The 24,645-nt window shown below is 44.6% G+C and overlaps 1 protein-coding gene and 1 long non-coding RNA gene across 10 annotated transcripts in view; one reads left to right on the top strand and one right to left on the bottom strand.

The window, feature by feature from the left end:
• Nucleotides 1-12,987, bottom strand: part of LOC127042720 (uncharacterized) — a 54,266-nt gene extending 41,279 nt beyond the window's left edge. Inside the window, exon 1 of the long non-coding RNA XR_007772022.1 lies at nt 12,891-12,987. This is a non-coding gene — a long non-coding RNA (uncharacterized LOC127042720). The remainder of the gene's footprint in view (nt 1-12,890) is intronic.
• A 352-nt stretch (nt 12,988-13,339) lies between these two features.
• The window catches only part of ANKS1B (ankyrin repeat and sterile alpha motif domain containing 1B), a 746,271-nt gene continuing 734,965 nt past the window's right edge, over nt 13,340-24,645 (top strand). For 2 of the 9 annotated variants that reach the window (XM_050934381.1, XM_050934317.1), the window contains exon 1: nt 13,377-13,806. In XM_050934381.1, coding sequence (XP_050790338.1) covers nt 13,673-13,806 — 134 coding nt within the window. In that variant the 5' untranslated portion in view covers nt 13,377-13,672. Of the gene's footprint in view, nt 13,807-24,645 lie in introns of all 9 variants that reach the window. The other 7 variants (XM_050934337.1, XM_050934310.1, XM_050934354.1 and 4 more) reach the window with 6 other exon arrangements.

Genomic DNA, 24,645 nt, shown 5'->3' with positions numbered 1-24,645 from the left:
ACACGCAAAGAATAGCCTGCAATTGCATCTTGCTGCTGTGTAGGGTTACGGGGGGGGGGGGGGGGGGGGGGAATTTTCTTACATGCCTTCCTTGCTTGTACACCTGGAGAAGGGCATCATTTGAGCTGTTTTGCTGTTTGTTGAATTCCCTCCACCCTTCTGATAATGAGGTGCCCAGAACTGAATGTGAATTCAAGGCATGGTCTAATCAGAGCTGTATAAACAGAAGCTATTATTTCCATGCTCCATTATATAACACTTCTGGGTATACCATCAAAATAGCATTGTTTTTCCCCATATGGTATTGCAAATTGTGGAGGGGAGTCTAATGAGCTCTTCTGGGCCTGTTCAGCTCTAAGAAGGCACACCTGCAAGACTTGTTCTGCCTGGAGGGCGGTGAGTTTAAGAATGGAAATTCTGCCAGAAGCAGGCCTCACTTATCCTGAGGCCACATGGTGCAACTACACTGCAGTACTCCCCAAGAGGAGGGGCTGGAGGTATACCCCATTAAAAGACAATAAACCTGCTGATTAACTAAACCCAAAGGGTGGAATCCAGGAAGACTGCCTGATAGTCAGACTTTCTTTTGTTTTCATACTGAGCCCCCTCTCTCATAAGGGAAAGAGAGAGGAGAGGAACTGTCTTTTGTCTATTTTTTTTATTCAGAGAAGCCCTTGTGTGCTACGAATCTGGAGGGGGAACATTATAAACAACAGGGTCTGGAGGGAACCCAGGAAGCCCCTGACCCCCAAAAATGGCAGAGAATGCTGGCATAAACATGTCTCATACAAAGGGTTAAAATAAAGCCTTAGAGGGGATAGAGCTTGTCATAAACAGATTGTTAAGGGTTAATGTCTCTTCTGCCTGTAAAGGGTTACAAGCAGGGAACTGGACACCTGACCAGAAGACCAATCAGAAGACAAGATACTTTTAAATTTGGGTGGAGGGAAGCTTTTGTGTGTGTTCTTTGTCCGTTGTGTGTTCTTCTCTCAGAGGGTCTGAGAGAGACCAGACATTACTACAGGCTCTCTAAGTTTCTTTTCAAATAGTAAGTAAAAACAGGCGGTTTAGGCTTTTTGATTGTTTTACTCTATTTGCAATTGTGGATCTGGCTGGTTAACTTTTATATGTGTAGTTGCTGGGAATATTTTGATTTGTATTGGTACTGGGGGGAAAGTCTCTTTCTGGTGTTTGTAAGCTATAGGACCCTGTAATATTTACATCTTGAAGTTACAGAGATAATTCTTTACTTTTCCTTTCTTTTATTAAAAGATTTCTTTTAGAGAACCAGATTGATTTTTTTTTCTTGTTTTCCCTTGTTTTATTCCAGGGGATTGGGATAACTCACCAGGACGGGTGGGGGAGCAGGACAGGGGAGAGACAGAATCTCTCTCTGTTTTCCTTGAATCTGTTTGCCTCTTTGTGGAAGGGAAGGGAGATGCTTCTCTGTATGGTGAATTAAGAGGTTGGATCAGTATCTCTCAGGATAGCCCAGGGAGGGAAATTCTGGGAGGGGGAAAGGTGGGGGAATGGTTTATTCCTCCTTGTTTTAAGAACCCAAGGGATCTGGGTTCTTGGGGTCCCCAGGGAAGGTTGGGGAGGTCAGAGTGCCCCAAAACACTATATTTTTGGGTGGTGGCAGTGCTATCAGATTTAAGCTGGTAATTAAGCTTAGAGGATTCAGGTGCTAGTATCTCATTTTCTGAACTCTAAGGTTCAGTTCTGAGAGGGAATGCTATGACAGAGCTCAGCTGCTACATGCAAGATGGAATTGGTGTGGTGGTAAGTGGTTAGTGGAGATGCTTCAGCAACCATAGTTGCAACAGCAATTCCTGCAACAGTGGACCACTCAGCATTAGATTCCGACCACACAACAACAACAGCTACTGAAGGAACTGATGGCCCAGCAGTAGGAGTTTCAAAAGGAAAGCAAATAGTACCGGCCCTATGACCTCAGGGTGGCCCAATGGGTCATGCTTCCGCCAAGGGAGTTTTCCCGCCAGTGCCAGTGAAGCTAACCAAGATGGAGACAGATGATGACCCTGAAGCTGCCTTAGTTACATTTGAGAGGGTGGCAGTAGCAGACTGGTAGCCCCCAAAACAATGGGCTTTGATTCTGGACCCATATTTCATGGGTCCAGTGCACGTGGCCTGTTGTGATCTGGACTTGGAGAGGGAAAACTACTACAATCAAGTAAAGTCTGCCATTTTGGACTATTTGGATATTTCCAAAAAGAGACCCACCATCAACAGTTTAGGGCTGAGATCTACCCCAAGGGGGCAAGACCTCTTTGTAGCACAACTCTTGTGAGAACACTGTTGGAAGTGGCTCCATCTGGAAGAACAATCAGGGCCCTAAGTGGCCAAGACCATTGTGACAGAATAATTCCTAAAGATACTACCCACAAAAGGCAGGAAGTGGGTACTATGGCAGCGTTCGGGAATGTTATCAGAAGCAGTAAGACTAATAGAGTATTTTGTAAAAGTCAAAGGATCACTAGAGGCAGAATCATCCAAGCATCAGGAAGGCAGGGGGACAGAATGGAAAGTGACCAGAGAGGGTGAGCCAGCATCATTAACAGGGGCCTGACCCTGAAGGAGTCCTTTCAGATGGTCAGATCACCCCTTAAACCAGAAGTAGTCCCAGGGAGGCAAGGCAGTTGGGCACAGATACAACACTGTCAGTGGGCCGGCCAGGCACCTCAAAGGGAGCAGGATTCACAGACCAGGGTCCAGCTCACCCTCACCTAGGAAAGGTGCCAACAGTGCCAGCCCATTAAGGTGCTATTTCTGTGGACAGACAGACACACAAAGTGGGAATGCCCTCTTATGAAATGTGAATATGCTCAGGGATGGATGGCAGAAATCTGGGCATGGAAAAAGACTTTCCCTAAGTTGATGGTACTGGTGAGGGGCCAAGGGAAGATGGCTCAAGGACTCTTGGATTGTGGCTGCAGTTAGACGGTGGTTCAGGCCTCCATTGCATTGGGTGATACCATTTGTAAGAATACAATCCACCTGAAATGTATATATGGTGATGTCAAAACATACCCAAGCCAGCATCTAAAACTGACAGTGGGAGCCCATGCTGCAGTGGTAGTGGAGTCCTAGCTGAAAAATTGGCCTACCCCATAATCAGAGGCCAGGACTGGCCCTTTTTCTGGCAAGTCATTAATGGACAAGCCTGGGTAATGAGCGAGAATGCAGGGCCATTGTACAGCCAGTGCCCCAGAGTTTGGCGAGCTTTGGGGAAGCAGACAACCCTGAAGTAATGTCCTGAGCAATGTCACCACTGACTCCCCCAGGGAAAAAAGAGGTAACCAGTTGGGACTTGGAAACTCTCCTACAGAGTGGGAATTTTGTCCAAGAACAGTGCAACAACCCTACATTAAGCCGTGCATATGAACAACTGGGCTTCATAAAAGATGAGGTAACAGAGCCTCACTAATGAGCAATATCTGCACTTTTCACTCAAGAAAGAGTGCTTGTATCAAATTGAAAGGGATAAAAATACTGGGGTGGTGAGGGCCAACTTACTGGTGCCGCATTGGTACCATTGGGCTTTATTGCAGCTTGCGCACAATATCTCATGTGCTGGACACCTGGGGAGAGAGAAGACATTGTCTTGGATATTAGCCCAATTCTACTGGCTAGGCATGCATCATGAGGTGAGAGAATGTGGTTCCTCCAGCTCAGACTATCAGCTAGCCAGAAGCAAAGGGATCCCTAAGGCGTCCTTGGTTTCTCTGCCATTGATTGAAACACCCTTGAAGAGAATGAGAGTGGACATGGCTGGGCCCCTAACATTGGGGCATCAGTACATATTAGTGATTGTCGACTATGCAACCATGTACCTGGAAACTGTGCCTCTGCTCTATGCAAAAGCTACGGTGATAGCTCCAGAGTTCTTGAAGCTCTTCTCACATATGGGATTTTCACACAAAATATTAACAGATCAAGGGATTAACTTCACCTCCCAGCTGGTAAGTGAATTATGCTCCCTTCTGAAGGTCAAGCCCCTGAAAAACTCAGTGTGCCACCCACAGACCGACAGCCTAGTTAAGCAGTTTAATAATACGTTGAGACGCTTTGTCAGTAACAATCCCAAACAGTGGGACTGGCTGCTCCCACCACTCCTGTTTGCCATAAGGAAGGTCCCATAAGCCTCCACAGGGTTCTTTTCATTTGAGTTGCTTTATGGTGACCAACCATGAGTAATCTTGAACGTGTTGCAAAAAGGCTGTGAGGAACAAGATGTGGGGGCTTTAAGTACAACCCAGTATGTCTTACAATTAAGGGAACAACTCATAGATATATGGCTATTTGCCAGAGAGAATTTGAGAAAGACTCAACACACACAGGAAAGAAATAATAGAGGAGTACGACTACAGACTTTCCACCTGGCTGATCACATCCTTCAGCTACTACTCTCAGCTGAATCTATATTAATGGCTCTATGGCAGGGTCCACTTGAAGTGGTGCGGCAGATAGGGCACATGGACTATGAGATAAGACTACCAGAAGGAGAAAGGAAACCAAAATCTATCATGTGAATCTTCTCAAACCTTGGAAGACATGGGAAGCTCTGCTGATAAATTCCTCTCCAACAGGCCCTGAATTAGGGCCCCAAGAACCTAGCAGCCAAGAACCAACAATAGTACCAGGAGGTGTTGGGCTCTCACCATGCAAAAGAAGGAGCAACTTCAATTGACCAAGGACTTTGCAACAGTATTCTCCACCTGCTCAGGGAGAACACAGTTGGTCCAACATCACCTAGAAACCACCTCTTGCCAGCTAATCAGGGAGAACCCTAGACCACTGCCGCAGAGGATGTGGGGTACAGTCTGAGAGGAAGTGTGAGAGATGCTGGAGATGGGAGTAATTGTAAATCCAAAAGTGAATGGAGGAGACCCACCAAATGGTTTGGTTCAGTTCTGCATTAGCTTTAGGAAGGTTAATTCCATCTTGAAATTTGACACATACCCAATGCCAATGGTAGATGATTTACTAGAGTGGCTGGGACCAGCAAAATGCATGAGCTTTGTCAACTTAATAAAAGGTTACTGTCAGAACCCTTTATCCCATTGTTTGAAAAAGAAAACAGCTTTCTTCACTCCTTTCAGACACTTCCAATTCAAGACTATGCCTTTTGACCTGCATGAAGCCGCCAAGACTTTCCAACAGATCAGGAATAGGATCCTCAGCCCCCACCATCAGTATGCCACAGCCTACATGGATAACTTTGTCATCTATATTTCTACCTGGGAAGACCACATGCAGCAAGTAAAGGTGCTGTGAAAAGCCCTAAAAGTGGGACTTATGGTCAACTCTGCAAAATGTAAGTTAGCCACAGAGGAAGTAATCTATTTGGGGAACTGTGTAGGAGGCACCCATATGAAACCAGTGATCAGCAAGGTACAGGCCTTAAATTACATTCCCCAGAAGAGGCAAATAAGGCATTTTCTTGGCCTTGTATGATATTACTGGAGGTTTATCCCCAGTTTCACCTCAATCACAGGCCCTCCTTATGGACCTCATAAAAGGCAACAACTCTAAGGGTATGTCTACACTTACTAGGGCTCGACACTGCGGCAATTGATCCACCAGGAGTCAATTTAGCGGGTCTAGTGAAGACCTGCTAAATCAACTGCAGGTTGCTCTCCCATCAACTCCAGTAATTCACCGGAATGAGAAGCATAAGGTAAGTTGACAGGAGAGTGTCTCCCATCAACCCAGCACAGTGTAGATACCACAATAGATCGACCTAAGTTACGTTGACTCCAACTGTGTTATTCATGTAGCTGGAGTTGCGTAACTTAGGTTGACTTAGCCCTGTAGTGTAGACCAGGCTTAAGAAGATCCAATGGGATGAGAAAAACAAGGAAGCTTTTAGTAAATTGAAAACATGTGCTCTTCAGCCCTGATTTTTCCTGAGGGTTCATACTGTACACAGATGCCTCGAATGTTGGACTCAGTGCTGTACTCTCTCAAGACTTCAGAGGAGGAGAACACTCAGTCAGTTCTATATGTAAACAGAGTCTGGATGAGTTCCCCCGTGACATCTAGTGGTGAGCTGTGGAAAAAGACTTCAGTAGTTGATTTCTTTTGCATGGACACACTCATGATGCCTAGGTGCTCAGCATGATGGGACTGCTTGCCCAAATGATCACCTGTAGCTGGTGTTGGATCCCCAGTCTCCTTGTTATTGGGGCAGGAGTAATAAAGGGTTGCTATCCTTGTTGTGTGAACCGAAGGCAGCAGAACTGTACCTGGCATACCCCAATGGAGGGACTCACCCTCAACTGAACAGCACTTGCTAGGCAGGAGACATGGGTTTCAAAGCCCAATGAGTTTAGAGGGGCTGCCCCAGATCCCTAAGTGGCCCCCTCAAGGACTGAACTCACAATCCTGGGTTTAGCAGGCCAGTGCTCAAACCACTGAGCTATCCTTCCCCCCCCCCCAAATGTTATTAAAAGCTTTTGCTACACTCAGACTCTGTGCTTGTGAGAGGGGAAGTATTGCCTCTTAGAAGTCCCCAGGGGGTGGTGTGTAATTGTCCCAGGTCACTGATTGGGGGCTTGAGCTGGTTTTGTGTTGTATTGTTGAAAAGGAACCCTAGATACTGAACCTTGCCCTTGTTGCTGCTGGCTTCACCTGGCAGAAGGGTTACATATAGTTGAGTAGGAAGCTGTTTCCTAGAGAAAAGCTTACTCAATTATTGAAAAGGAGGAATTAGTGGTTAAAAGGGCCTTGGTTTCCCTCAGGTATTACATGTTCAATAGCCCTTTCTCCCTCATCACAGATCATGCTCCCCTATACCGGATTCACACCATGAAAGGCATAAACGCACATATAATGCAATGGTAGTTTGCACTACAACCTTACAATTCCAGAGTACAACACTGGGCAGGAAAGGACCATGCTAATGCTGATTTCTTTTCATGGGAGAGCAGGAATGGAGACAAACCACCCCAGAATTCCCTTTCCAGCTTGAGAGGTGGAGTATGTGAAGGGAAATGCCCTCACTCTGGTGGAAAGAATACTAATGAGCTCTTCTGGGCCTGTTTAGCTCTAAGGCACCACCTGCAAGGCTTGTTCTGCCAGAAGGCTTAAAAACAGAAACCCCGCCATAGGAAGGAGAAGTGAATGGGAGGAGAGCTGCTCCACCTCAGAGACTGCTGACAGCAGAGACCCACCAGCCAAGAGGGAGACAGCAGCAGGCCTCACTGCTCCCGAAGCTATACGGCGCAGCTGCACTACAGTCCAACTCACAAGGAGGAGTTTGAGGTAGACCTCATTAAAAGACAATAAACCCACTGAGAGACTTAGCCCAAAGAGTCAAATCCAGGAAGACTGCCTGACAGCCAGCCCCTTTGCCTTTTTTTGTTTTCATGCAGAGCCCCTTATAGTGAGAATTTCTCTCTAGTAAGGGAAAGAAAAGGGAGAGGACTTTTCTTTTATCTGACTGTTTTATTTAGAGAAGCCCTAGTGTACTACAAACTGAGGGGCAGAACATTATAAATAACTGGAAGCAGGACCTGGAGGGGACTTGAGGGAGCCCCCCCCCTTCTTATCATGTCTGTTGTACTCAACCACCTGCATGGTAGGTCTCTTAAAACTATTGCTTTCTAAGTGTCTCCCTTTCAAAAATGGTTGTGGTTATTTTTCTCTAACTGTATTAGCTGCATTTGTCTAATTTTAATTTAATTTAATTTCTCCAGGGGTCTGATCCAGCAAAGTGCTAGGTGTCTTATCCTGAGAGGTGCTGACCATTTCCATTTATTTTCTCTATGGAAGACAATCCAGCCATCTCATGGCACTTTCTGTGTTCTGTTTTGAAACCTGCTAGAAGAGCTGGGTGTATACAAAGCTAGGCTTTGCACATTGTGTATGGTGGTCATTTGGACCGTACCGTGCCTGTTTGGTTCCTTCATATTATGCTTGTTGCGTAGAGATAAAAACACAAAATGCTTTTCAAAATCTTTGGGGTGATATGCACCACCTTGGGACTGGGAGTATTTGGGGAGCAGCACCTTTAGTACCTTAGACATAGGGGCAGCAATTGTCCCTGACCTCATCCAGGGTATGCAATGTTGGGGAGAGGGACAACAAGAATTTTTTTTCATTGCCAAAATTAACTTGATAGGTTGTTTCATTATTTGTAGCTGTCTTTCATAATGGTTGCCAGCACTCCTGATTGAGTTCTTTGCATTTCTTTATATAATCTTGTGTTGGAGAACTGATGAGACCTTACCTTTTGAATCATTAGTTTTAGTGATATGCTTATGTATTTTATGCAACTGTTTGATTTAATGTTATCTATAATTTTGCTTGTATATAAAGAAGGAAAAGGAGGGAGAGAGAGAGAGAGAACCCAATTTAATCTGCCTTCAAATTGATATATTAAAGGACAAAGGGGAAGTCAAGGAATTATATTCTGTCCTGATGAGATAACAAAACTGTGTAATCGTGGCAATGTAAAAACAATTAATTAAAAAAAATGCCCTAACACACTTGTATAACAGTGATATCCAGTATTTTGAAATGACAAACACATTAAGAAGTTTCTAATTATCGTAACTGCTGTGTCTTTGCATTTTTGGCAAATAAAAAACATGGAATCTAAGGCATCTGTTTCTGCTACAGAGAAATTTTGTAACTCTTTGAATGATGCCACAATGGAGTGAAAAAATGCCTGCCCAAATACTAAAATCACATAATCAAAATTCTGCTCAGGTATGGAACAGTATTATTCTAAAAGCATAAAATGGATTGAAACATATTTTGGCTGTTTTACAAATTATCCTTATCTCTTAGAATATATCACCAAGCTGTACTACATTTTAAGTCTCTTGAACCAGTTCATGGTGCATATAACACTCACAATGCTGTGCTTATACCATAAATAATTAGGAACATAAGAACTTTTAGGAATGGTGAGGCCATCTGGTCCAATCTACCTGCATTTCTGGTTCAATTTAATCCCATAATTCTGCTTTTTTTCCACTACACTCTACTATCCATGTCATCTCTAGAAACAGATCAAGTTGTGTCTTGAATTCTCTGCTTCAGCTGCCCTAGGACCAACATTTCTCTAACGTGGCCAGAGTGGCTGCATGCAGCCACCAGTGGCTTTTCATGCACCCATGACAGGCCCTGGCACTGATCTCTTGCCCCAGCTGCATGAAGGCAGGTGCCAACTCACAACTCTGTTCCCAGGGTTCTGGCCACACAGTAGCGGGAGCTGGCCCTGGGTGCTGACCCCTGGCTTTGGCCGTGCAGCAGTGAGTGCTGGCTCCAGTCATGCAGCGGCAAGTGCTGGCTCCTGGCTCCAGCCCTGCAGCCCTGGTCTCTGGCATCCAGCTCCGGACTCTGGCTGTGCAGGAGCAGGCACTAGCCTTGGGCACTGACCCGCTGAGTGGCAGTGGGTTCTGATCCCTGGCTCTGGCCACAAAGTTCCTGTCCCCAGCTCCAGGCTCTGGCCGCAGGCACTGAGTCCCGGCCCAGGCTGCATGGAAGCAGACACCAGGCCCTGGCTCTGGCCCAGGGGTGGGCCATATTGGGGTTGCAAAATGGTATAGAGGGCCAGGTAGGGAATGCTGTGCCTCCCCCAGCAGCCTGGCCCCTGCCCCCATCCACCCCCTCCCACTTCTCGCCCCCTGACTGCCCCCCTCAGAACCCTCCACCCATCCCCGCATCCATCCCTCACATTGCCCTGGGCCCCAGCTGCCTCCCCCAGCCCTGCATCCATCTCACCATTGCCTCTGGCCCTGGTTGCCTCCTCCTTCAGCCCCCGCATCCAGGGCTTAATGGGTCCTGGGGCTTGCTGAGAAAGGTGATATTAACAAACATGCAAGTATCACTTTTCACAGTAGACTTACTAGCTATCTGTGAAAAGTGATACTTGTATGTTTATTAATATCACTTATCATAGCCTCCCACGTAGCTACTAAGTATGCTGTGATATTAACAAATATACAAATATCACTCCTGAAGTGGGGGCAGCATTATTTTGATTACTGAGTCTGCCAAAACCCCCTACAAATATAAATCTGGATGTGTGTATTTCGTTCTTTTTCCTAAAGTTAATTAAGTATTTTAGGGAAAATTGTCAGTGCGGCCACCAGTGAGAGTTGATAGCCACAGTCTAAGGCCACCAAAAGATTTGTTATGAGAATCACTTCCATTACATAATTTGGCCCAAATTCCTTATCAACTTTGCTTTCTAATTTTTAGAATAATTATTTTATATTATATCTGCTAACACAACCTAATGCTCTGTTTGGATTTTTTAGTGCTGCTGGACACTGGGCTGATGGATTTAATGGGGCACATTCTGAACTCAATTACATCCAAGGCACCACACTGAATTTGCCAGTGTCAATGAGGGGACAATTTGGACCACTGATATTTCCACACTTGTCCTCTCTTTTTTTCCTGATCAGTCTCATGGATGGTATTTTCACTTAGCACATAGTCTGGGGAAAATAAAATCTAAGGACTAATTATGTAACATTTGTTTACACTGAGTCATATTTGCCATCTGCTGGTTCAATCACCTAAACAATCCAAATTCTTAAAAACTGCTTGTTCCTTAGTATTTGCTCTGTTTCCAATCTTATCTGCAAACATGCACATTTTGGCCCTGATGTTGCAATGAGCACCACACAGACAGACCTCTGAGCCAGTGTGGAACCCATTGACTTCAAGAGAGCTCAGCACAGATGGAAGAGCCTGCCAGTGCAGAGTTTATTGCATGGTCACAGCCTTTATTTTCAGTACCTTCATACACATCATGTGCCACATTAGCCACTCAGATAGATGCAATCCCATTATCTGATGGAACTAAAGGCTACATTTGGCCAGCCATGTAATGGACAACAAGCCTAGATTTAGATGCTGAAATATGGGGGTTACTCCGTTTATAATTACTTTCATTGTTGGAACTGGAGGACTTAGGTGTTCGGTAATAAGCTCTGCATTTTATTAGCTCTGCTTTAGATTGATGGTTCAAATGTGACCCAGACCAGTTGTGACTAAGGGCTCAAACTGTAAAGCTTAATTCATGTATTTGTTTATTTATACAAAAATAAACTTTAATAGAAACACTGACATGAGTAAAGGCTTGCAAAGTCAGGTCCTAAACTGTATGTCGTTTATATTAAACAATGGTATGTATTCAGTCAGGAAGGCAAGAACTATAGAGTCTCCACACCTAATAATTAGATGTCCTATTAAGTGTTCTGCTACTATTCTGGGGGAAAACATCACTCATCATTTCAAATCCTAAAAAATGTAAAATATGTAGGATTCATGGTCCGGATAGAAACTGGATTGTATTTGTTTAAATATGCTGTGAACAGCTATTTTTGCAGCGTTATGGGTGGGCTGCGATTCCAAATGGTATATTTTTACGGTTACTGGAGAGTTAAGCAAATATATTAACTTAAATTCATTTTTTAAAAGTTCCAATGTAATTAACTAAAACATATGAAATAAAACAGTTATATGAGTTACTATATATGGGGAAAAACACGGCTTCCTAAAAGAGCAGTATTCCCCACCAAGGACTTAATCCAACTCCTTTTGAAGTCAACAGGTAAATTTCCTTTGACTTTAACAGAAGCTGGATAAGGCCAGGAGTATTTAATATGGCCTCCCTCCCTAGCTTAATCTCTTGCCTACTATGGATTCATAGACTCTAGGACTGGAAGGGACCTCGAGAGGTCATCGAGTCCAGTCCCCTGCCCTCACGGCAGGACCAAATACACTCTAGACCATCCCTGACAGACATTTATCTAACCTACTCTTAAATATCTCCAGAGATGGAGATTCCACAACCTCCCTAGGCAGTCTATTCCAGTGTTCAACCACCCTGACAGTTAGGAACTTTTTCCTATTGTCCAACCTAAATCTGTCTTGCTGCAGTTTAAGCCCATTGCCTCTTGTTCTATCATTAGAGGCTATGATACATTATTTTTGGTTGTTAACTAAGGCCTTGATCCTGCAAACACTGACATGCATAAATTTACTCACATGAGTTTACTGGATCAGGGCTTAGTTTAAGACTTGATCCTGCACCCATTGTTAATGGGTGTTTTGCCATTGCCTTCAATGAGGCAGGACTTCTAAGGGGTGTTGTCTTATTTGCCTGTAACACCCCCGTTGTTACAGAAATAAATAGTAAAGGTAATCTACTAAATCAGTTGGGGAGGAAAAAGGCTATTAATTGGCTTTTCATACATAAACAGTATCAAAGAGTGCATTAGACAAGGATGAGCTAATGATTTGGGCAAGAGAGCAAATTTTCTATGTAACTCATAAAACCCACTGGAGTTGTGGAGAAAAATTACCCTAGCTGCCAAGGCAGGAGAAAAATCATCATCATGATGGAAGAAGCCTCCCATTAAAACCACTCAGTGTCAGATCCACTAGCACCAGGACAGGGGAAGATCAAGTCTAAAGGGGGCCCGTTCCACCAGCGTTCCCCCTCCTTTGACAAACGTGAGACAAACTCAGTGGACCCCTGCTGCCTCCGTGAGAGAAATCTTGACCCCAACGAAGTCAGTGGGAGTTTTGCCATTATTTACCCCCCACCCCAATCTGCTGTGTGGTTCGTAGCTATAGTGTCCCCTCCCCCCCATGCGCTCATGTCTGAATCCCACCGACCCCTCCCCCACGCTGTCTGGCAGGGAGCTGGATGTTGCCACCCCAACTCACGCGCTCCTTCCCGTCGGTGCCCTTCGCAGTCCCGAGCCCCTCGCTCTCTCCCTCTCCCCACACAAGCGAGGCAGCCCCGCCCCACCACTGGGGGGTGTCACGCTGCCCTCTGATCCCTGCCCTGTGCCTCAGCAGCACCTCGCTCCCCGCCCCCCAAGCTCCAGACTCACCCAGCTGCACTTATCCCGAGGCCATAGCAAGAACCACCGCCCCTTCCCCTGCCTGAGCTGCAGCGGGAACACCTGCTTCTATCACGCCCGGTAGCGGTCTCCACACAGAGCCACTGCCTACCCCGCCCCCTTTGCACGCGCAGCGCCTTGTCTTCAGCAGCCGGTAGCGGTCCCGCCGCGCGGTGGAGCGCGAGGAGCTCCCGCTCTTGTTGCTGGGCGGGGCGGGCCGCGCCGAGGTGCTGAGGGGACACAATCCCCAGCGCATCGCTAGTAGCGGTAGCAGCAAGACGAGGCGCTGGGACTAGCATCCGGGGAGAGGGTGGGACCAAACCCAGCCAGCCACTCAGAGAGAGAGCTCTGAGTCTCCCCAGCAACGGGCCTGGCTGGCCAGGGCTGCGCCTCGTCCCTCCCTGCTGGTCATTATCTCGTCTCTTCCCCCCGCCCCCCGCAGGCTCTGAGGCTGAGCCAGCCCCCCTGCAGGCTGGGATCTGGTGTGTGTGTGGCAAGGTCTTTTATTGGCCTAATTTCCTCTCCCCTAATCCCCCCTCCCGCTTTCCTGCCACACTCCACCCTGAATTGAGCTAGTGTAACTAGGAGGTGATTCTCCTGCTCCCTCTTGCTGCTGCTCTGTAGGGGCTGCAGGGCTCTCCTCGCTGCCCAGATTTGAGGCAGGGCTTTCAGGCAAGGAGGAGATTATTTGATCGAAGGAGGGAATTTTTTGAAGGGGTTTAGCTATATCTATAGTATTTTGCGAGGAGGGAGGGAGTGTTTGGTTACTGACCATGGGGAAGGACCAGGAACTGCTGGAAGCTGCTCGCACTGGGAATGTGGCTCTCGTGGAAAAACTCCTGTCGGGGAGGAAAGGAGGGATCCTGGGCAGTGGATCTGGAGCTATTCCCCTATCCAGCTTACTGAGGTAGGGACATGATTCCCCAGCCGCTGCTAGGGATGTTAACCTCCTCCTCCTCATCACCATCATCACCTCCCTCATCCTCATGCCTCTATTCTTCATAATAACCATAAATTGTTCACTCTTGCTAACAAGTACAATGTGTCAGTGTTTAAAGTCACAGCCATTCATTATAATAACATAGTAATTTTGAATTCCATGCTTTCAGTGTGTCAGTAGGGTACTTGTTTCGGATCTATTGCTAGCATTGGTGCAGAATTTATGCATTTATTGGGTGGATTGCTTTGCACAATGGTGTAGTCACTCTCACATTTCCTTTATGTTATCTTTTCCTCTTTGAATGCTTTTTAAATATGTGATCCAGTTGTTAATGACAGAGAAGCTATTGTGTGTTTGTAGTTATATGGAAAAAGCCACAACTTCCCCCCACACTCTCACCCGTAGTTACTACTGTCACTTGCAGAAGAAATTAACCATGCCATGGTAATGAGTCTATAAAATGAAGAAAGTGAATCTTTTGATGAGAGGTCATCAACACAGAGGAGGTGTAAAACTTATGGAGCAGGTTAGGTAATAGCAGTAGTACTTTCAAGGTATCTGGACTTAGTTGAGTAAAATTAGGATACTGGTCATATCTAGCTGAAAGGAGTCAACTTTCATCTTTAGTCATATGTCATGCAGTATGTAACAGGGCTTTTGATGTTAAGTTTCATCATGTTGTAAGTGAGAAGTGCATTATCGCAAGCATTTATGACATTTGACATTTTTCGAATAAGAAAAAGTGCAGCACACAATCTGCTGCCAGTGCTATACGCTACACTAGACACAGCAGAATGAATTGAAACACTATTGACCTAAAACTTGAACTAATCATTAAATGTGCTGTACTGGAAGAAAAGAAGCAGACCCAGATTAATGGAAATTCTTTAAATGAAAGGCAAGAAAGGTAAACTTACTTGAGATTCTATTGCTAGTACATCTCTATTTTCCAGGGCCCAGGCCACTTTATTTATATTACATGTGATATTCTCCATACTAGGAATTGTAATATTCCTGTCAAATTATAACAATTTAACTCTATTTAAAATTTATTTAAAAATTGTTATGGCAATAAACAACAGTTTACATAGCCACACAATTTATCAAAGTTCTGTGATGCCATAGTGGCCACGGCACAATTAACTTTTATTTAATTACTACTATGTTGGCCAAAGTTAAAATACATTTGTACAATTACTTTTGGTATTGTAATTGAATAGCCTGCTTAGCAAGAAAAATGTGAGACAATTGGTTGAATTTAAATGATAAGCATCACTTATTAAAAAGTGATACATATTTCTCTGTAACAACACTATTTTTACCAGAATGAAGTTCATTTTAGTGCAGTGAATATTCGTTTATGAAGCACTTCAACTGGATATATTTATGTAGTTAATTTTTTTAGAGCTGTCCCCTCTGCACTGCTGTTGCACTGTTACTTTCTTATTGTAAATCACAAGTCCTATAAATCTCTGCAGGAAAGTGTGGTTGCTTCTATTTTTCTGATTATAGCAAATGGGTATATTAGGTGCATTTACAAAGTGGTTTGTGTAATGTACAAATGGATATAATAGAAAACTGGTTAATGGGTGATGGTAGTAATTGATTATTAGTGACAAAGTAAACATTTCATACTGTATAAAGTCAGATATGTTCTTTCTCTACAGTGGGCACCTTTGTTTTACTGTAATGAAAATAAAACTAGTATATTATTGTGACTATGAAACTTCTAATGTTATGTCTCAAAACAAAGCAATGGATAAGCTTTTTAAATCTTTAAAAAATAAATGAATGTAAACAGGAAACTTTAAACAATTCCAGAAATAAAAAGGCAATATACAACAATTTAAAAAAAATATGAAAGAATTAAATAGTGAACTGATAGAGACAAGTGCAAATCTATGGACTAAATCCTGCAATCACTTACTACTGAGCATAGCATTTTCTATAGTGAATAGTACTATGACTTTGTCACCTGGATTACTCATAGTAGTAAGTAGAGCTGAGCAAAATTTTTCAACTAAAACTTTTTTTTTTGGTGAAAAATGTAGATTTGGCAACATTAAAACATTTTGCAAATTTGTGTCAATTTTCCTGCAACATTTTGGTTTTAAAAAAAACAATGAAAACATTAAAAAAATTTTCAATTTTTTTTAAATGAAATGTTTCAGTTTTTTAATTTTAAATGGCATTTTGTTTAGATGTTTATTTTAGAAAAAATTAAAGTGTAAAAAATGCTCCAAATAAAATATTTCAGGTGAAATGAAATGTTTTATTTGACGTAAAAAATTATTTTTTACAACTTTTCAATTTGCCAAAAGTTTCAAAAAAAAATGCTGCGGGACCCCATCAGGCACTTACCCGCCGGGTTGCCCGGTGGAGCCTGGGGCTCACAAGTAGCAGCACCGTGGTCCAGCCAGCCCTACTGTCTCCAGGGAGAGCAAAGAACAATTTGAATCAGCTCTCCCATCTGATTGGACTGCAGAGTGAGCATGTGACACCCCATCATCACTCCCTGATAGGAGGGGCAGGGTGTAGTGGAAACACATTAGGCTGCCCACAGAGGGGTGGAGATGTCTCCCTGCAAACATCGCGACTCCTCCCCTCCATCCCTGCACTACAGCTGGTGGAGCTGAGGCTGTACGAGCAGCCACCCAGGGACACACTGTGCCCCACACCTCAGCCCAGCTGCCCACCCTCTGCTGGGTGGGGGGAAATCCAGCCCTGGATCAGCTTCATGGTCCGCCTATTGACTACTCCTGCTTTAAGCCATCTCAACATGTTTTTATCCACATCTATCTAGAAATGGGGTCCAATTTTCTTCTAATTTATATGATGCTCTCTATGTGATAGGCTATTCTTTCTTTTGGCTGCTAACTCAGACAGTTCCGAATACCACTGCTATATTCTAGGCATAAGCCTACTCTTCCATTTTTGTAGAGGAATATGCTTGGTGATCACTGCAGCCCTCAAACACCAAAGTCTTTGTGGTGGAGCTAAATCCAGCTTAGCAGGTAACTAACCGAGAGTATAACTTTTGGCTGAGGTTTGGCTGCTGAAATTGAGCACTATTTTAACTCTTGTGTCCACTTCTTTCCACACTTGCCTGGCTGTTGGACAGTCCCAAAGGATATGTGTCAAGGTTCCTTCTTCTGTCTTCAAGTGCCAACAATCATCAGAGAATAAGGCCTTTATCTTGTACAACCTCAATGGCGTCCAATTCATTTTGAAAAAATCTTTTGTTATAACAAGAATATATTGACATCCACAGAGACATTTCTAAAATTATGTAATTTGCCATGGCCCTGGGATTCTTTTAAGGGCTGTGATAAAGCCCCTTCCCATGCTTTCACCAAGAACTCCAGACTAATGGAGTTTCTCTTTATTAACAAAATATACATGGTGGACATGAACCTGGGGAGTTTATAAAGTATTTCTAAAGTTCCCAGTAGTTCTGGGGCCTCTGGAAAAAATGGATAAATTATCAAGTGTCTTAGTTGTAAGTACTGCAAGTCCACTTAGGAAGGCAGATCATAACTTTGTTTTAGCTATAGAAAAGGGACAAAGGCCTCATTATTGACCATCTGGGAAATTTATATAATACCCATACTCAGCCAGTTCTTCTAATTTATAGGTTTGTTCACAATTTGCAAGTCTGAGTTGAGCCAAATGGGTGCTTTTGCATGACTGTGAGGGTGAATTTGGTACCTCATGGCTGGGACAGCCCAGACCCTTGGTGCAGCCACCAATCTAGTCACCTTATTTTTCTCCATTGGACAAAAGAGAAATTGAGGAGACCAGCAAGCGGAATAAGATGTATTAATGCATGTTCAGTTTCCACCCACGTGGGTGTAAGGGTATTCACATGCTGGAACCAGTTTGACATCTATGACATCATAAAAGTTGAATAGTAATTTTTTCGGTTGGGAACCCAAACTCCCCCTTCTCTATAAGAGTTGAAGTGTTTAAAACAATAGGCATGAGAGTTGACCAGGGCTCCACAGGAAGGCTCTAATAATGCTATTTAATTTTCTAAAATAAGATTGTGATACTCTAGGTCTCAAACCCAGGCCTATGAGTTCCTACACAGCAACTGCATCCTGGCCTCCACCCAATGTCTACTGAAACCTGGTGAACCAAGGAACTACTAGGACTACAGCCTGAGCCAAGGCATCACCCACAGGATCCCTGATTGGAGGATTGCCCAGCTTCGCCTGTTGGTCCAACTATGATACTTAAGCCAGGAGGAGGAACAGGAAGTTGTCTGAGCAGCTAGATGATTCTCTGTTGCTGCTGTATTGGGTCCTGTTTGTGTCTGCATTCTGCCCACAACATTGTTCCTGATTCCTGCTCGGGTCCTATCTTACCCCTACCTTTGCTTCTGGTTCCCACCCTGCTCTGTGGCTGTGCAGTGACCCAGCTAGGCTATGGTAACTGTAAGAAGAGGCAGAGTCAAACAAAAAGGATTATTTAAAATTTGTAGAACTTTAAAGAGAAAACCCAAAAGTTGTACCAGGAGGTTAAATAATATAGAACATTATCAAGTACTTGCCACATATATTAATAAACTATAGGTTACGAACACAGTAACCTTTGTGAGCTTGTACAGGCTACTCTTCCTTGCTCTGTGCAGTTAATACCAAATACATTGTTATTAACAAGAACAAAAGAAGTTACTCAACAATATACCAGGTCACTTTAGAGAAGCATGAACTTTTCCTCCCCTTGGTTATGAGTCCAGCTCTACTTTTGCTGTCCGATTCTTTGCTTCTCTTCAGCTGGAAGTGCTCCTCAGATTCAATGTTTCTGTGGCCGTACCTCTTTGCACAAGTTTATCCACAAGCAGAGTTTCTTTAACCAGTGGCCCTCCTTTGTCCTATTAGGCACCTTTGACCTTTCTTTCAATAGATGTTCAAAGAGTCATTCTCTCTGTGAGGAGCTTCTCATTTACTGTTTTCAGGATCTGTTTTCATTTTAACACAGCTTTTTGAGTAATTTGCTTTTTCACCAATTATATTTCCTTTCAGTTTTTTCCCCTTGATATTCTCTTGGCAACTCTGTAGATTTTATTTCCCTCTGCTTCCCTTCTTCAATAGTGTCTGCTCACGTACCCAGGTCTATTTTTTTCTGCTTCTCCTGACATGAAACCTTTCCTATTTACTTTCTTTCCATCTTCTCACTTCCCAGTCCCCTGCTTTTATTCTCCTACCACCTCGGCTCATACCCCAGCTTTGGTTCAAGTCAGCTCAGCATCTAGATTGTTCTCCTTCCCTCCTTCTCTAACAGCTTTTTCCAACTGTCTCCTTCGGTTGGATTCCGAGACTCCTACCCAGATTGAGCTGCCCTCTCATTGACCATCTCTCTCCCCAGGATAGCATTATGTGCTGCTGCATCACAGCTGCCGCAGGTGCCTGTGCCAGGGTTACTACACCTGGCCCTTGCCTCTCCTCCAGTTCCTGCCTTTTATGCCTTGCTTCCAACCATTAGTTACCAGTCCTGGTTCTAACCTCTAGCTCCGACTTCTGACTCTGGTTTGACCCTTGACTTTGTTGTTTGGTTATCTGATCCTGGTTCCAACTCTCAACTTCGATTCCTGGCTCTGTCTCTGTCTCTGGCTTGACCCCTGGCTCTGGTAATCAGCAGTTGACTTCTTTTCCCTTCCTGAATGCCTGTTCTGTCCACTAGACCTGACTCCTGCTCTGACCACTAAGATACACTACCTATGTCTCATTCCCTAACACTTTGGTTGGACTGCTGTTGCAGAAGGCCCTGCAGAATGGAATCAGTTAGGCTTTCTTCCCAAAGGGAACCTGAAAACACTGAGTTGGTAGCCTGCCTCCAGACAGACTGCCAGGCAACACAGGCCCATTTTACCCAGCTGACGCAGAGAATCAGGCTGGCCTCTGGACTGCAACTGCTGTGGCACTCCTTGTGCAGGGACCTGTGACTCTGTTGCTGGAACATTTCAGTGGGCGTGGCGTGAAGTTCTATGGGTTTATAAAGCATTATTGTCTCCAATTCCTACTTCAGCTTGAAGTGTACTCTTCTGACCTGGCCAAGGTAGGCCTGGTACTCAGCCTGCTAATGGGGGGAGCACTGGATTGGGTATGACGCCTATTAGAGGTCAACAGCCCAGTACTAACCGGTTGGGATGCCATATGGCAGGCAATGTCAACAGTCTTCAACAATCTCATTGTGCCTGCACGGCTGAGGATATCCTCAGGATTCTCCGGCAGGGGCAGGGTACTGCTGCTGCCTATGTGGCTTACTTTCATCCGCTGACATAGGACACAGAGTGGAATGAGGTAACCAGCTATTCCATTTCCGATGGGGTCTGAGTGACAAGGTCAAGGACGTTCTGGCTCCAGTAGAAACTCCAGCAAGACTGGATACCTTTATTGAAGCTGATTATACAACTTGACAACCAATTGTGGGAGCTGTGCAAGGAGAGAAGGGGGTGGTTCCACAACCACAACCATGTGTCAACTACAACCACGAAATTCTGTTCAGTGTGCTAAGCAGATATAGGTGGATTCTGCTCACTGGCAACTTATCCCAAGAGAAAAAGATAGATGGTGACACCTCAGTCTATGCTACTATTGTGGTGAGCTAGGCCACTTCATCTCCATCTGCCTGACTTGAAGCCTAACCCAAAAGATCTGGACGACAAGCCTACCTAGTTCTGATCCAATCTGCGCATGAAAGTAATGTATAACCATGAGTTCCAAACACAAGTCCTGAGAGGGACACGCACTGGGAGGGACACGCACTGGATGCCACCAGGAGGTGCCACAACTCCAAGTGCTTGTTAGGCTATGGATCCCGGGCCAGCCTCAGCAACTGCCCATGCAGTGAGCCCTCATTGATTTGGACACCAGTGATAATTTTATGGATGAGACAACAGCCCTGACCATGCAGGTTCCCTTAAAATCAAGATAAGACCTGACAAATGCCCCTGCTACATTCTAGCACTTCATTAATGACATGTTATGGGACATCCTATATCAATACATAATAGTATGACTTGATAATATACTTATTTTTTCAGGCAATCCCAAACAGCACACAATTCATTTTTGAACTTCCTGGAGGGGCATCGCCAACATGGACTGTATGCCAAATTGAAAAAAGTGAGCCTTTGTCAGTGTTTCTACTGACTTCCTGGGATTCATCCTATATCCGGAAGAAATCAAAATGGATCCAGAAAAGGTAAAGGTGGTCCTCAATTGGGCAGTACTCTGGAACGTCTGCAAACTGCAGTGCTTTCAGGGCTTTACAGATTTCTACCGCTGGTTCATCTCAAAATTCTCAGGGCAAATTGGCCCTTGAACCCGTTCTGTAAGAACACCCAGTTCAGTTGGATTCAAGAGGCCCAAAGAGTATTTGAGCACTTACAACTTTACCATTGACCCTTACTAGCTCAACCTGGTACCACATAAGTCTTCATTGTGGATGCAGATACCTTCAACCTGGCAATTGGAGAAGTGCTCTCTCAGAGACTTGGGTCCCAGCAAGTGATGCAGAAACCTCATTCCCATTGAGCAAAATTATGAAATCCTGGACAAGAAACTGCTGGCCATCAAGACTGCCTTCAGGGTGCGGTGACGCTACCTGGAAGAGGCCCAACACTCAGTCCAAGTATACATGGACCATAAGAACTTGGAATATTTATGGAAGACCAAACCTCTCAGTCAGCAACAACTGTTCATCCTGGTGCTAGGAACAACAAAGCAGACACCCTATCCCCAAAAGGGGAGCACTATGCTGTCCTGAAGGGACCCACCAAAGAGACCTCCAACATCCTTAAGTCCCATAACTTCTTTGGTACAATGCTGCACTCGGATCTGTTTGCTATAATCTGCTCAGCCTCTACCAAGAAGACTTCCCCTGATGATCAGGTAGCCACCAACTGGGAAATGCATGATATCCAAGATGGACTGACCTTCGTGAAGGGACACACATATGTTTCCCATGGTTGCCCCCATGTGGTGGCCCTGCAGATATGCCATAATTATCCCTAGTGGTGCATTTTGGCTGTTCCAAAACCCAGCATCTAGCCTCTCATTTCTTTTGGTGGCCCCAAATGCATGCTATAACACAGGCATATGTAGCATCCTGTGATATATGCACCTGCTAGACTTCATCATGGAGCTACCTGAGTCCAATAGCTATACAATAGTCTTAACTATTGTTCCCCACCTCACAAAGATGGCTCACTTTGTGCCCTACACCCAGGTACCTTGCCTGAAGAGACTGCCTAGCTATGGGTAAACCAAGTCATCTGCCTCCTGGAACTCCTGGAGCACATTATATCTGACTAGGGTACTCAGTTCATCTCTCACTTTTGGCAGAAGACTCTCCGATTATTGGGAGTATGCTCTTGCCTCTCTTCAACTTATCATTCCCAAACAAATGGCCAGATGGCAAGGATGAACCAAATCATGGAGCGGTAGCTCCAGTGTTACATCAACCACCATCAGAATGACTGGTCCTTGCTGTTACTCTATGCAAAGTTCACGTATAATAATGCCGAACACACCTCTTTGGGACAAAGCCTATTTTTTGCGAACTAGGAGTTCCACTCCTGCTTCCATCCTGAACTGTGCACAACTTCCCCCAACCTGGCAACGTCGGAATGGGTACAACTTATCCATTGTATTCAGGGGGAGCTAAAGACCCACATGGAGGAAGCAAACAGGAATACAAGAGGTATGCAGACCAATGATGACAGAAAGACCTCAACTTTGCTGTAGGTCAGAAAGGTATGGCTCTAAGCAAGACATCTCCATATTGACAGACCATCCCATAATCTTGATCACCAGTTCTTTGGCCCATACTGAATCTGTTGACAGATCAACCCTGTCACCTTTGAAGTGCTCCTTCCTCTTTCTCTCAGAATCCATTCAGCATTTCATGTGTCCCTTTTTAAAGCCATATGTGGCTAACCCTTTTCCTCACAGGACCCAGCCACCTCACCTACTGGTGCCTGTTCAGGACCTCAATGAGTATAATGTTCACAAAGTCCTTGATTCTAAAACTAAGTGGGGAAAGCTGTGGTACTTGATTGACTGGGAAGGTTACAGGCCTGAAGAGTGTTCCTGGGAGCCTGCTGAAAAAGTCCATGCCCCCAAACTGTAAAAACCTTTCACAAGAAGCATACTGAGAAGACCAGCCCATTGACATCCTGAGGATGTGTGTGCGCTGTGATGTCCTGGGTCTCAAACCTAGGCCTGTGTGTTCCCAGACAGCTGTCACATCCTGGCCTCCACCCAATATTTGCTGAAACCTGATTGGCAGAAGAGCTACAGGAACTACACCTCAACCCAGGCACCATCAACGGGAACTCTGATTGAAGGATCACCCAGCTTCAACATGCTATTTAAGTCAGGAGTCATAGGAAGGTGTCTGAGTAAATAGGTGATTGTCTGTTGCTGCTGTATTGGACCCAGCTTGTGCATGCGTCCTGCATTCTGCACCGAACCCTGTTCCTGGTCTGTACCCGACTCCTGCCTTTGCTTCTGGTTCCCGCCATGCTCCTGCTCTGTGCCTGATCCTTGCCTCTCCTTGGGTTCCTGCCATTATGCCTTACTTCCAACCATCAGTTACCAGTCCTGGCTCTGACATCTGACTCTGGCTTGTCCCTTGGATCTGGCATTTGGTATATGACCCTGACTGACTCTCAACTTCAATTCCTGGCTTTGACTCTGACTTGACCCTAGCTCTGGTAACCCGGAAATGACTCTGGTGCTGATCATCAACTTCATTCCCCACCGTGGACCCATGATCTGTTCACCAAACCTGACTCCTGCTCTGACTACTAGGATAGACTGCCTATGTCCCAGTCCCAGCACAGAAAGAGGAATATACACAGGTAGGTTGTTTAGACTATAGAGGAGCCTAGAATATTCATTTTTATTGTGTTAACCCTTCTCCACATTTATCTTCACTAGTTTGCTAATAATTCTTGATACTTTTATATCTAGACACTTAATTACATCAGTTTTCTTTCAGAAACTCCATTGAGAGAAAGCATCACTACATGATAACTAGACCGGTACAGTAGAACCTCAGAGTTACAAACACCTCGAGAATAGATGTTGTTCGTAACTCTGAAATGTTCATAACTCTGAACAAAACATTACGGTTGTTCTTTCAAAAGTCTACAACTGAATGTTGACTTAATACAGCATTTAAACTTTACCATGCAGAAGAAAAATGCTGCCTTTCCTTCCTCAGAGCTCAGTCCTGGGAACTCAGAGAAATGTCTCTTTTACTATGGGCCATAATATTAATAGCTTTGGGCATTGATGTCATGTCATTACTAGCCAAGAAATCAGCTGGTAACTTCTCAAGAAGCCCCACTTTCAAAGTACCACTTAAAACTTACCCTTCCAATTCAATGAAGGCTAAAGACACCATTGTTAAATAGTCCTAAAGCTGGCAGGTTTACTTCCTCTCCTGAAACCAAGTGACTCTTCTGATTCACATTTCTCGGGACCAGGGAAACCTGAGCACTAGAGTCTTCCCACCCCAGCACACTTTGTTAGTTACTTTGGCCATTTTGATAAATTCTTTGTCTACCTCCAAGAGGTCAGACCTGACAAAGTTAACCAAAGTTCTCTTTACCACTACTGAAGTCTCTGAGTCAAAGCTAGCTGCATTAACCTGAACAGATCAGGAAGTGAAATTGGACATCCCTCCCCCATTCCTAGGGCATTGCTTTTTCATGTAATCGAGGGACCTACATGACTTGCACTTTCTTGGGCTGGGGTCTAATAACAGGGTTATTAGGAAGACACCAGTACT

This window comes from Gopherus flavomarginatus, chromosome 1, assembly GCF_025201925.1.
Source record: "Gopherus flavomarginatus isolate rGopFla2 chromosome 1, rGopFla2.mat.asm, whole genome shotgun sequence".
Classification (NCBI taxonomy): domain Eukaryota; kingdom Metazoa; phylum Chordata; order Testudines; family Testudinidae; genus Gopherus; species Gopherus flavomarginatus.
Note: the sequence above shows the minus strand (reverse complement) of the source record. Positions and strands in the feature narration are given on the sequence as shown.